The 13,554-nt window shown below is 41.1% G+C and overlaps 1 protein-coding gene across 5 annotated transcripts in view; it reads right to left on the bottom strand.

Annotated features, from left to right (window-relative positions):
* The window catches only part of FYCO1 (FYVE and coiled-coil domain autophagy adaptor 1), a 56,791-nt gene that overhangs the window by 24,012 nt on the left and 19,225 nt on the right, over positions 1-13,554 (bottom strand). For 3 of the 5 annotated variants that reach the window (XM_062569436.1, XM_062569435.1, XM_062569437.1), the window contains exons 8-14: positions 10,824-13,454; positions 9,661-9,753; positions 8,482-8,600; positions 6,939-7,106; positions 6,349-6,498; positions 4,686-4,891; positions 4,130-4,274 (exon numbers count right to left, since the gene is read on the bottom strand). In XM_062569436.1, coding sequence (XP_062425420.1) covers positions 4,130-4,274; positions 4,686-4,891; positions 6,349-6,498; positions 6,939-7,106; positions 8,482-8,600; positions 9,661-9,753; positions 10,824-13,454 — 3,512 coding nt within the window. The remainder of the gene's footprint in view (positions 1-4,129; positions 4,275-4,685; positions 4,892-6,348; positions 6,499-6,938; positions 7,107-8,481; positions 8,601-9,660; positions 9,754-10,823; positions 13,455-13,554) is intronic. The other 2 variants (XM_062569438.1, XM_062569439.1) reach the window with 2 other exon arrangements.

The raw sequence follows: 13,554 nt of genomic DNA, 5'->3' as shown, positions 1-13,554 counted from the left end.
TTGCACTGCAGTTTTGAAACACTGATTTTGACCTGTTCAAATCATTTTAGCAGTAACCACTGTCAGTTTGTAAGTTCCTTTTCTCCCTACCAACACTCAGGCCTTCCTACCAGATCTCCCCCACTCAGTGGCATCTGACCCTATTGTCACCATTGTGCCAATGTCACTCTTTTTCCCTTAGAAAACAGCTGCTTAGGCAATCCTCCTTTTACTGCACAACCACTCCTGTTTCTCCCATAATGAAATGGTACAACAGCCTTAAAAACAAAACTAGGAAGGAATGTACTTTACCTTTGTGTCTGTGTGGCAAGTAAATCTGCTATCTCAGCACATAGCCAAGAGGCGGGTTTTGCTGGGGGAGGGTGCTGAGAGGTGTTCCCATCCCCACTATTCTCCTCAGCTGGTTCTGCCCAGGGCAGCAAATGCCTCAGACCATACGCAGCGTATTGCTATGTAGTTTGTCTTTTTGGGCTATACCAACAACCCGCCTGCCCAAGTGAGTTGTAATTAGGTCAGAACAGAATGTCATGAGTCATTAGGGAAAAAAGAACCCAAACCAAAGCAACCGCAGCATAGAGTGTAGACAGGCAACCAACAGCAGTACCAAACTGTGAACAAACTCTTTGCTCCTTGCTCCTCATACAATGGTAGTGGATTTTTTTTTTTTTTTTTAACACTTCTACTGTCTATGATCTTGATTCCATTGCTGCAGCACTTATTCCAGGCATGTTATTTCTACAATATGTTGAAATTGAAACACAAGGTATTGGTTTACTCCAGGGGCTTTGACACAGTGCTAAACAGTATCCCAGCCTTTGCTTTAGGATACAATCTGCAAATGTGAACACATTAGAAATAAAAGCAGCTTAAGAACATAACAAAGAAGAATGAATCCACCAGCCTTGAACTAGTGTGATATAACCACAACAGAAAAAGATTATCTCATCTTCTCACACTACAATTTCAAACAGGTTGCTCCAAACTCACATCACAGAACTGAGAGCACTCAGAGATTGTTGCTTACTCCTAACCCGAGGGAAAGAGCTTCTTTAGTGTCAGTCAGGGTAATGCCGGCACCGCATACAGCTTACCTTCTCACACACCTGTGTAGCTCATGACCAAGATGAGTTTTATTTGATTCTGAACTGACTTGTACTAATAAAGGCAGTCTCTCAAAATTTGCTACAGTAATCATTTCACAACATCTCAAGGAAAAATGACAGCAGCACAGTTAAATGAAGAAAACAAGCAAAAAATAAAACAGGAGAACAGGCAGTAAAAATGGACAGACAGAAAACAATGTCACTGAAGAAATTCACCACTTTTGAGTACCAGTCCCATTTCCAGTCTGGCTAGGACTCACCCTCAGAATAAGGTAAGGCCAGTGCCACAACCTCACCCAGGCATTCAGATGGAGTAAGGCCATAAGAAACTGTCAACAGAGGATGCCTATGGCAAGCCTTCTTGCTGTCAATCTGAAGTGGCCAACCTTCCTTTTCTTACAGCTCTTGGCCACTCCTTCCCTTTCAATGCTGCATCAGCTAGTTCAAATCACTGTCAAAAAAGAACATTTTGGTTTGTTTTCAGCAAAATCCCAATTAAAAAGTAACTGGTAACTTATTTATTTGGGTGCATCAAAAATGCATTGCATCCAACAAGCACAATCTTGGATCCTTTTTGTCTTTCCCAGGTACAACCCCAAAGCAAATTCCACCCCATATACTGACTTTCTTGCACAGAGAAACATTATTGGAATGACAGTGGCTTATTGTTTGTACAATACAATACAAACAATTGTACAGTCGTTTGGAGACTACCTCAAGTCTCCAAATGGCATCAGGCCACATTTAGCTGGACACTGTCCATAAAAAGATCAGGTCCACATGAAGTCAAGGTGGCCTGCCAGTCTAGTACAGCCAAGAATTTTGCAGGACCAAAATCAGTAGCCCAGAAAGTCCATGAACTGCAGATCCTTGGAAGGTGGGAGAACACACTGGCAAATTATCAGCACATATGCCACAGGCTGCTGTCAAGGACAGGACAGGGTGTTAGTCAAACCTTTGCTCAATCCCAGTATAGTGGTTCTGGTATGTTTACACTAAAATACCCTGGTAAAGCGTGCTGCATACCTGCTCATGTACTGAGCAGGCTTTGGGTACAATACATTCCTCACCACAGAATAAACTGTGAAAACATCAGTGCTGTAATAGGTAACGCCGCTTGTGGCTTCTTTTCTTAAGCACATACCACAGGTATCACACCATGTGACTCACATATCAATTCCAGCATCTCTCTCGTACTACAAAACCACACAATCGTCAAAAGATGCTCGTCATCCGCACACCAAGAAGGCCGCTCTCATGGTAGGTTAGTGTTAGAGCTAATGAGACCTTGCAAACTTTACAACTGCAATGTCAAAAGGCAGGTACGCTCTGCATTCTCTGCAAAGTACATCCCAAGCCTGAAGCACCCCCTCAGGATCTGCTTGCAATACTAAAGAGTGACAATGGGTAAAACAACCAAATACAACACTTGTTTTCTGGCTTTCCTGCATATATATTGTGAACTACAGGAGACTGACAACCTTTAAAAGTTTGTACAGTGCAAGTAAGATGTCAGGGGGAGCCTTTCAAAGCAGTCTTTCATGTTAGTGGCAATCCTTCTCTCCAGCCCGAACAGTTCGTGGGGCAAGATGAATACAGCCCAATCAAAAAAAAATCCTCAAAAAATTAGACACAGACATATATTCTTTCCTCTTGGTTGTAGGCTCTGGAGTCAATTCTCCTCTGATGTCCCCTGTGCAGACAGCATGAAATCTCCTAAATCATTAACTCAAAGAAATAGAATATTACAAAATCTAAAAAAAAAAAACCCAAAAAACAAAAACCAAGCTCTTGTCTTCAAGCTGTCCTTTTGTAAAACAAAGGTAATACTAACTTGACAAAAACATTGTGAAGCTTACCATATTCATGTCTTCTCCATGTATGATTAGCACAAATATATTGTCAGTGTGGATGGCATACAAAATAGGCAGAATACCCAAAACTTTTTATGCCAAGGGAAAAAAAAAGAGTTTTGAGAAGTTTTTTTTTTTTCAAATGAACAAGTCTGTACAGTCTGCCTCCTATCTAAATAGCAAGTCACTGTGGTTTATGCAGGAAGTGGGTCTGCTGAGGGCAAAGGAATCTAGCTATGCTTTCTCTTTAGCAGGATGGTTACTCTGTGGCTATTTTCAGTTTGGCATTTAGATCTATCACTCTGAGATCTTTTTCTGCTGAGAAGTAACACCAGTACAGAGTTTAGGTGAAATTGCTCTTCATTTTCTTTTCAAATATATAAAAGTTGCAACTTTGTCAAGTAATAGAATTAGTAAAAATTATTCATTTTTGAAATACGATATTTTACAGAAAGGAATTTTTAAAATATTTGAATAAAAGTAAAATAAACTTCTATATAAACACAGATATGCATACTATAATAATACAACATAAAGACTGCAAACTTTACTATTCAGTAGACTTTGGTTCCTCCTCATTGCTAATTTATGCAGAAACAAATGCTTTAAAAAAAAGACAAAAATATGCATTTACTCTCATTTTCTGATGAAAAAAGAGTGAAGCTGTGGCAGATCTAGCTATGTAATTGCTGTTTTTTTTTTCCTCCTGTTAACAGTTTCTTTAAAGTAGTAAGGAATCCTAGAGAGATGGACCAGTTACTTCACACTCACTTCAGTGATGTCTGTCATAAGTAAAAGGATTTTTGCTTCTTTTTTCCACCTACAGTAATGATCAGTCTGACAGAGAATATCTGTTAGCTCCTACCATAGATTAAGGGCAAATAACCAGTAATCTAGTCTGCCTTGCAAGTTGACTTTTACAGCACAGAACTGGGACTAATTCTTGGTAATATGGAGAAGCAGGAGGGGGGAGAGGACAGACCTGTTTGGATTTACTAGATTTGATGCTGACTGTGGAAACAGGCCAAAATTATTTTGTGTTGATACACTGAATGTGGCTGGGAACGGAAGTGGCTTCTCTTCATACAGAAGTTGGCTATCCTCAGTAAGGGCAAAAAATAACATTAAATAAACCCAGAAGAGTCTCCTTTCCATGAAACAGTGTTTACTCACAAATCCATCACACTTTGATCCAGAGACTCTCCCTCCGTCTGACTTTCACTGTGGAGCAACTCTGATTCCTGTACTTGGCACAACTCCTCATCGGTGATTATATCAAATGCCGCATCATCTGGTGGTTTAGAGGCTTCACTTGCAACTGTACCATAAAAGAATATCAAGAGAAACATCGGTAACATTAGCACAAGTATCTGTGGTTGTATGAGGAAAAAAAAAAAAAACAAAAAACCAAGAGCAAAAAAATACCCCAAGCAACGAACCATCACCATCAACAGAAAACCCTTCAGAAGGAATACTGGGCTATTCTACCTTTACAGAAGCGTTAGGCAACTACTAAGAACCAACTGAAATCCTCAGGCTGACTAACCCTCACTTCATCTACATGCAGATTTGTGGCAATACTAACAAAACCCAGTGATGGGACCAGTTCCACCCTGACAACACTCCATGAGCATGCAGGTTCATAAAGCAGGAGGTGACCACATGGTTTCTCAGAGAATGTCCAAGAACCCTACTTATTTTGCAGCAGCATGTGAAACAGTGCACTAACCAAAAGCTGCCTCCGTTGGTGACACTGGTGATTCCAATGAAGCTGGTGATCCTTCCTGGTTTGCACTGGACCCGGAGTCATCTGTATAGTCCACAATCACTCTGGGTTTACTAAAGCAAGCTCTGCAGCAACGCTCCTTCTTCCCACCATGCTTTGTCACCATGTAGTTGTTACAGCAATAATAGCAGAAAATGCGACCACACATTCTAGAAATGATTCAAAAGCAAAGGTATAAGAATGGTACCACTTATAGGTGGACCTACTGGATATGACAGAACCTGGGGCTTTGTCGTAATGGTCTTGCTCACTGTAAAAGCCTGCACATCATATCCATGGCAAAATTCATAATACACACTATGTTGCTTTCAGAGATTAGGCAAGCTTTCTTGACAAATGGAGCAGAAATGCACATTCAATCTTTGTTTTCTTAATAAATAGGGAAAATGGAAAAAACATACAAATATTGAAAAAAGAAAGCAAGACTATACATTTAAAAGAAATACATAATAAGAATTAAATATTTACAAAGCGTGCAACACAAATAAATAATGCATATATTAAACACATATAAAGCATACACATTTAATAATATTACAGAAGTTAAATCTCATATTCAGTTATAGCAAAACTCTAATTGATTATAATAAGTTTAAGAACAAATCTATACGCCTCTACTTACTCTATCACCCTGGCACTCTCTTCAGAAGGGAAGAAGAGTCAATATTGGAGACATACATGTATATGCATTGTTCCTGCCCTCCCCCCACCACAGCCTGTCATTAAACCTGTCAAATACATTTCAATGAACATGTTAGGTTTTTCATGAAGAAAAGCACCTACCAGGGATTACTGTCAATTATGAAGTCTTAGCATTTTTGGTTTTCATAATTATTTGAACCATTAGTAGGTATTGCTGGAAACATTAGCAGGCTTCACAGGTTTTAGTAGAAATGAGTAATTTGAAAGTTGCTGCTGGAAATGACTTCATTATTTTCTAATCACCATGGAACATTCTCTACATTAACATGCAATTGAAACAGTTCCAGTTTTACATGCCTTGCATGATGAATCAGGTAAGGGGGGGGGGTAAAGCACACTGAAGAGCCAAAGCTAATGTATCGCTAAGACATGAAACGTACGGTACTACCTGAACTTAAATAAATTTGAAGAAATCTTAGGCAGGTAACTAATAACTCCAAGCAGGCTAACTGGAGAGTGACTAATTCAATATGAACTTCATATTTCTTTTAAAGATTACTGTGCAATTAGTCATTACCTCTCAACATATCTAAGGCAGGTAACCATATTTATAGTTGCATGTCACGTTGGGTTTGTTCTGGAATATTCTAATTAAAATAACAAAACTATCTGAGTGAATATTATTTACAGCATGCACAGGTCAATGGACAGGTTGAGGAAAAACTGTAAGAAACATGGTGTGTAGGGAGTGAATCTTTCTCTAGTACCATTTCTTGATTTCCATATCAGAAACTGATAGATTCGATGTCCGAGGTTGCATTCAGACCCTTGTGTTAACAGATGCCAAAAGACTTTTTCAATGATTTTGACAACTAAGCTGTGAACTTTAAGAAATATTTTCTCTATGTAACCTAGCATACTGGCCTTTCCTTTTGAACAGCATGTTGGGAGTCCACAAACTCACCTGCAGCGGTGTCGGCGCACCATCCATGAAAATTCTCTCTGGCAGTCCAGGCAATGGTTAACCTCTGTGTCTCCCTGCCCCTTCTGCTCTGCACTAAGCTTCTGCTGGAACTCCAGAGCATCTGATTTTTGCCACAGGGCATCCTTATCTCTGCAGAGACACAGTTAAAGGGAGGAAAAACGCATATGAAGCATCAGTGCTGCCTTGCTGTTAACTAATCTCAAACTGAACACTGGTGAAAGCTTCACAGTATAAATTTCATTGCTGTAACTTCCAAGGAGCTTTCAGGAATAAAGATGGGTCAGGAAAATTACTGAATTTAGGAAAGAGGGAGAAAAATGCATGCCATGCACAGAACTACATAGCTTTTGCAAAAAAGCAGGAAATTAAGGAAGAGATCACTTTGGGGGTTATATTTTTGACTCCATTAAGGAAGAGTAGAAATTCCACTGCTGATGAACTTGGCCATTATCTGCACCTTCAATTCAGGAATACAAGATTTTAGGCAGTATCTAGGCATATCTAGGCAGTATCCCTTAAAATCCTAAGATAGGGTTTTAATTTCTGTCTGTTGTCTTTTTAATGCTAACCTGATCAGTTCTATCAAACGTTCTTCAAGGAACTGTTTTGTTCTCATCAGGTCATCCAGCTCAGCAAATAACTTCTGGTCGCTGCTATCTTTGTCTGCTACCACCTTGCTGAGTTTCTCACTGTATTCGAGGGCTTGTTCTTTTGCTTCTTTAGCTTCCTTTTGGGTCCTGATAAAATATAAATGCATTTTTTTAATTCATGTGCACGAAGGAAGATAAACAGGCAGCTTCAGTGAAATTGTTCAGTGAACTACTATGCATATTTTCATAGCTAACCAGAAACTCTCCAGTTTTCTGAATCAGGGCAACTGCACACAAGTCTGTTATGTAGTGAACACAGTCAGCAATCAGCAATTCTGGATCTCCTGCTTACAGCTAAGCTTAAGATGGTTGCCACTTTGGGAATAAAATTGGTACCCTTCAAAGCTAAGACCATTAGGTGCTGCAAACTGAGCTAACAAGCACAGTTCTATAGCCACAAGCTACCTAGCATCTGCAGGTTGTACACAGGGCCATTTAATACATATTCCTCCATAGCTTTCATATTCACAAAAGGGAAGCAAAAGTTTCTCGGTCTATTCTTCTAACATCCAACACAGATGGAATTCAAAAAGTAAAAGTTAAGAACCAAAGTTCACTGCACAATCAGTACAAAGAAGTAAATGTCCCCAGAAAGCTTCACATAATGTAGGTCCTGGATTGATGCTACTGTAACTTCAGTATTATGAGGCCTAGTACCGGATCAACAACACTAAGGCAAAACAATACAAAGGGCCAAGCTGGTCTAAATGCATTCAGCCAATTTAGCTGAATTCAAATATTTTGGTGAGTTAAATTTTATACTGGCAACTTTCACTGCAGATCAAGCATCATCTGCCTTCCCACAAAGAAAGATGGCACCAGCACAAAAATGTAACAGTGACATAGGCTTTGTCTAGCTCATCAGTACTGTGTGTGCTCCTGCCTCATGAAAAATTATTTTGGACTGCTAGATGATCTGCAGTGTAGAGATCTTTGCTATGGATCTTGGAAACACAGCCTGAGTCAAATGCTTAAAACTGTTAAGAAATCATGCAGGACGTGGTCCCATTCAGACAAATCTTACTGTGCCCCTAAAACATCATGGACAAGAGAAAAATAAAACATAAAGGGCAAAATTTCAATTCCTTACTTAAAAAGAAAAAAAAACAGCCAATGTTGCTATTTTAATCCTGTGAGTAACCTATAAGAGTAAAGGGAGGTTATGAAATGCCTTGCAGTTTCATAAAGGAAGTGAGACAATGAATTTAGGTCAGCAGCAAAATTAACTAAGCAATAAAATCCAAATCATGGATCCTAATTCATGAGTACTGCGTAATTTAGATACTTCTCCTTTGAAGTATCAATCTGATCTTCCCAGACAGTGTCCATGCACTATTCTCCCTACATAAATCTGTGGCACATGCTGCTTCCTATACCATAGCAATTTTTGATATGGCTTTGATTACTTGCTCCTCACTTGGCTTCCAGATAACAGCTTCTGTAAGAGAACCCAAATTCCCACCTTTCTAAAAGTCCTTTCAGAGACATCACCTCCTCTTCCTTCTGCAGCCGAGCAGATTCGGATTCAGCCAGCTGCTCTCTTGCCTCATCCAGCTTGCTAGACAAACTTGTGTTTGCAGCCTAGCAAAAGAAATAACTATATTTACTTACAAAGAAAAACAGCACTTTACCAAGTACTCCACAGTTACCAAGGCACCTAAACAATGCTTTGAAAGAGTCAACTAAAGCCAAGCCATCTATCAAGATTTTATTGTGCAAGTGGACACTAATTATTTGTGTACTGATGACTGATTACTTCTGTCACACTGAATAAAGGACAAACTCTAATGTAAGACAGTATTAAACAGTGCCTGTAATTCTTATTAGCCCATGTAATCAGCTTTTGTCTCCTTATCAAGGAAAATCTCTTAAAGACAATGCAGGACAATAAGCTCTAGAAGTTTTTTCAACATCTAAAAGCCTCAAAAGAAAAAGAAAACATAAGAGCTAAACACCTAGATTTTTGCCTGTTCATTAAAGCTATAGGGAATATGATGATAGTGGAAATAAAATCTTATTCCACAGTCCGCCTCTGCAGACAAATCTGCCAAATTTGGACCCTCAATTAATGCATCTAAATTGTATTAAGGCCTCTAAAAGCGTACATATTTCCATCAGGACGCAGGTCCAGGTTCCTCAACCTTAACTTTCTGCTTTCTTGAACTCTTATTTACACCTCAGTACTACCCTCATAACCCAACTATTTGATAAATACATTAAAAATATACATTTTTTCTGGCTGCATTATTTTTCAGCCAGATTGGTTCTGATTCAGTGCCCCTTGCAGCCTACAATTGTGGGGCTGTGAATCCACGTGTGGGGCTGTGTGGGACAGGAATACAGAGTCTAAGACAGACACTTTTTAAACTGTACCCCCATTCAAGAATTGAATGCACAGCCAGGTCTTAGATAACACCTGACTGGCTTTCAAGGCAGGACAAATCTTAAGTGCTGCTTGTGCCTTTGGTAATCTTCACTTCAGAGGCTAACTTTAGGTTCCCAAGTATTTGGCTGCAGCATCTGTACTTGTTCAAGGGCATTCTCAGGCTCACAGGCAGTCATGAAAAATGCCAGCTGCCCGCTTGACAACAACACCTGCTGACACAAACACCTCTGCCTCTTAATCAGATCAGGCACCTACTTGCAACTCTGCAATCTCTTCCTCTGCGGCACAACGTTGTCGCTTCTGCTCCTCAAGTTGCTCTTGTACTTTTCCACACTCCTCACTGACAGCCTAGCAGAGATATTGAACCAGGAGTTAGCATTCCTCTAGTGGTCACTCCCTCACTTAAGAACTTGCCAGTTGTGGATCATGAGTGCTCTACTGCCACATATGGGATAAAGGCAGCACCCTTTTCAGACTCACGAAAGACACAGTTAAAGTGTTTCATGGGGTCAAGAAAATTTTCTTCTGTGGTGGCAGACAAACTGTTTTTTGCTTGCTATGGGCTATTACAGTTTTCAACAAAAAGAAGACCCTGCTTGCTAATTGCTTTGGCTCAAAAGAGTAAAATGGCCCAAGCCATGTTGAGGTTTAAGTGCATACGAAAAAGAAACACAACCGAATGCACACAATATTCTTACTTTCACAGGATTGCTGCATACCCAGTGGCACAAACCTCCGATCAGCTGCCAGTCTTAGACACTATCTCAGAATGGCAGAATAAACACACTAAAATCTTTAGCCTTCAGGTGTGCCGCTTCACATATACAGGGCTGATTCATGCTTTTGTGGAACAAAAGCTTTGATCTTCTCAGCTGTTACCTTGAGCAGTCAAAAACAAAAATACATGATGGAATTATCTGCAAAAGCATATGGTCTCAGTCTGTCTAAATTTGCTTTCATCAAAATCAGTTTTCATGGGAAGTAGTGTTAGGGCCATGGGAGGCAGGTCTCAATGTTCATATCAAGATAAACAAACAACAACAACAACAGCAACAAAGACTGTGACCTGAGAGTGTAGTTCAAGGAGATGCTACCTTTAGCAGTGAAGCCAGCACAAAAAGTTATCATCCTCTCCTCTACTGGCTGCCTTTTCTACAGCACATGTCTCTCCCCTGGGTTCACAGGGCCACATTACACATCTTCAAAAAACTACAAAGGGTTTTTTTTTACCTTGAATCACTCAGCTCATGGGTGTAGAGACATTTTCAGATTCTCAGGCTAAGGCTAGTTGCGATCTGCTAGTCTCAGAGCCTCAACAACACAAACCTCAGTATTTCACCCAGTAATTTCTGCAACAGATGATGAAGCAGGGGAAATTCTGCATGGCTCCCTGATGTATAATGATTACATTAATTTACCTTGTATTTTGTCTGATAATTTAGAATCTCTGTGCTCAATTGAAATTTTATTGTGGATAGCTCTTCTTGGCTGGTCTCTTGGAAGCTCTGTGCCTGTTTCTTTGCTGTCTCCAGCTGCATTTGCAGATTTGGGACAGCTGCGGCACATATTTGAGCTTCCTCCAATTTCTCTTGCAGGATCTTGTTCTCCTGCCTGAGAGTAGAGATGTCAAGCTTTAGGCTCTCCTGTTCCTTTGCAGTCTGTTCTTCCAGTTCTTTGAGCCTCCCTGTGGCCTCGGCTAACTTCTCTTCTGTATTCACCTTTTCAGAGGTCATGGCACAAATCTGAATACCGAGTTCAGCCATATCTGTGTTGGTCCTGTGGAGGAGATCTTTGTTTTCTTCATTTTCCATTTTAACAACTTCCAAGTACTGCTTAACCTTGGACAGCTCTTCCTCTAGATTCAGCAAATTATTTTCTAGTTCAGCTTTTTGATGGGCTGCCCTCTCCTGCTCTTTTTTCAGCACTTCTTCTCTCTCTTTACACTGCATCAATTCTTGCACATGGTTTCTGTTAAGTGACTCACTTTCCTCTTTCAGTTGTTGGACAAGCACCTTGTGTTCCCCCAAGACAGTCTCTGTGACTGCTAGCTCACCTCTCATCTGCTCTCTCTCAGCAGTGGTCTGTTGAAGCTTGGCTCGCAGGTCAAGGACTTCTGTCTGCAGCCTAGACACTTCACCTCGGTTGACCTGCAGCTGCTCTTCACTTACAATCAGCCTTGAGGCCAGCTCTTTTGCCTCTTTCTCCAGAAAAGCTGTCTGCTGTAGTTGGTGTTTTTCCACTGATTTCTTCTCTGCTGTGAGGGATTCAATCAGCTTTGTCTGGTGAAGACACATCTTTTCAATATTAAGCTTTTCCCCTTCAAGAATTTCTGCTTTCTTCCTGTGTCTTTCAGCTTCTGCTCTTAGCTGCTGGAACTGGTTCTCCATGCCTTGCCTTTCTGCCTCTTTCTCTGTGAGCTGTGACTGGAGAGACTCTTCACTTTCCTTCAAGGAGCCCAAGCTCTTTTCCATTTGTAAATTATACTGTTTGGCACTCTTCAGTTGTCCTTCAAGAAGACTACAAGACTGCTTGGTTGCCTCTTCTCTTTGCTTCAGTTCGTTGTAGTCTGAGTGTAGAGCATCTAACCTCTCCTCCAGAACTTGGTTTTGCTTCCTGGCATTCTGCAAGACTTCATCCAGTTGTTTGTTCTGGCCCCAGAGCTTCTTCTCTTTTTCATCGACCGACACCAAGGTATCATCTAACTCACTCTGAAGCTGTTTCTCAGAGGCTCTCAGCCTGGCCACCTCAGCTTCCAAGGAGGCTTTAGACTGTTCCACATTTTTCAGCTTCTCTTCCACCTTCTTCTTGGCCTGCTGTAAATCTGCATTGTCTGATTTAAGCTTACGGCTCTCCTCATCCTTTTCACTCATTGCAGAGTTTTCCTGCTCCATCTGCTCCTCCAACTGCTTGACTTTCTGGCTGAGGTGCTCTTTTTCAGATGAGATTTTCTGGTTTTGTTCCTCAAGGCTATGCACAGTGTGACTCACCTTTGTTAAGCGACCTTCCTGTAGTTCAAGTTGCTCTGCCAGAGACTGGGCTTCATGCTTCAGTGCTCCTTCCTTCCTATTGTACTCCTCCTCAAGTTCCTCTTTCTCTTTCCTTGCCTCCTCAAGAATTTTTTCCAGTGACCCCACCTGAGCCAGCAACCCCATTACCTGGGTCTGGAGCTCAGCCACCTCCTTCCCTTTCAGGGTTAGGGCCTTCTGAAGTGCTTCCATTTCCTTTGCCATGGTTTCCAGGCTCCCAAGCAGCTTTTCACTCTCTTCCCTAGAGTCAGCAGTTAGGTGATTGTATCTGGATTCCAGTTCCTTCTGCATCTCTTCTTTCAACCGCAGCTCCTCCCTTGCTGCTTTTAGCTGAGATGCCTGTTCGTCATTGAGTCTTTGCACGTCTGCCTTTTCCTTTTCTTTTTCCTGAAGCTTCTCCAATAGTCCTTGTATCTGTATGGCAGAATCACAGTGGGCTGTGGCTTGCTGTCCTTTTTCTCCCAAAGCGGCGTCAAATTTTGCCAGGAGCTCCATGTTCTTCTGTTCTATTGAACTCAGCTTGGCCTTGAGTTCATCAATGCAAAGATCCTTCATAGTGACCAAAGCCCTAGAGGCCTCCAGCTCCTGATTCAACAGCTGCACTTTTGAGGCACAGTTCTCCTTGTTGGTCTCCAGCTGCTCCAGTTTTGTAGAGTATTCCTTCTGCTGCTCCACTGCATTCAGCTCCAGTGATTGCAAGCACTTCTGCAGATCGTGAATAGTGCTCTGAGTGGAATGGGAGACCTCACACTGCTTCTGCAACTCTGTGATCATCTTTGTCAGCCGGGAGTTCTCCTCACTATAGTTACTGCTCTTCTCTTTTTCTACTTGTACTTGTTCTTTCTGAAGGCTGACGGCGGCCTGGAGCTCCTGGTTTTCCATCTGCAGCTGTTGAATTCGTTCCTGAAGCTCTCTCTGTCTCAGCTCAGCCTGGTCAAGTTCTACACGCATCTCTTCAAAGCCCTCAAGGTGTTCAACATTTAGTGAGTTATTTGCATCAGGGCTAGAGGGAAACTCTTGGGCCTATATGAGCAGAAAGCAAAAAACAGAGTTTTTAAAATTTAACTGTGTTGCATTTTTCAAACAAAAAATTCATAAGTTCCAGAAATAAGGATGGCTTAGC

The sequence above is a fragment of the Rhea pennata genome, chromosome 2, assembly GCF_028389875.1.
Source record: "Rhea pennata isolate bPtePen1 chromosome 2, bPtePen1.pri, whole genome shotgun sequence".
Taxonomy (NCBI): domain Eukaryota; kingdom Metazoa; phylum Chordata; class Aves; order Rheiformes; family Rheidae; genus Rhea; species Rhea pennata.
Note: the sequence above shows the minus strand (reverse complement) of the source record. Positions and strands in the feature narration are given on the sequence as shown.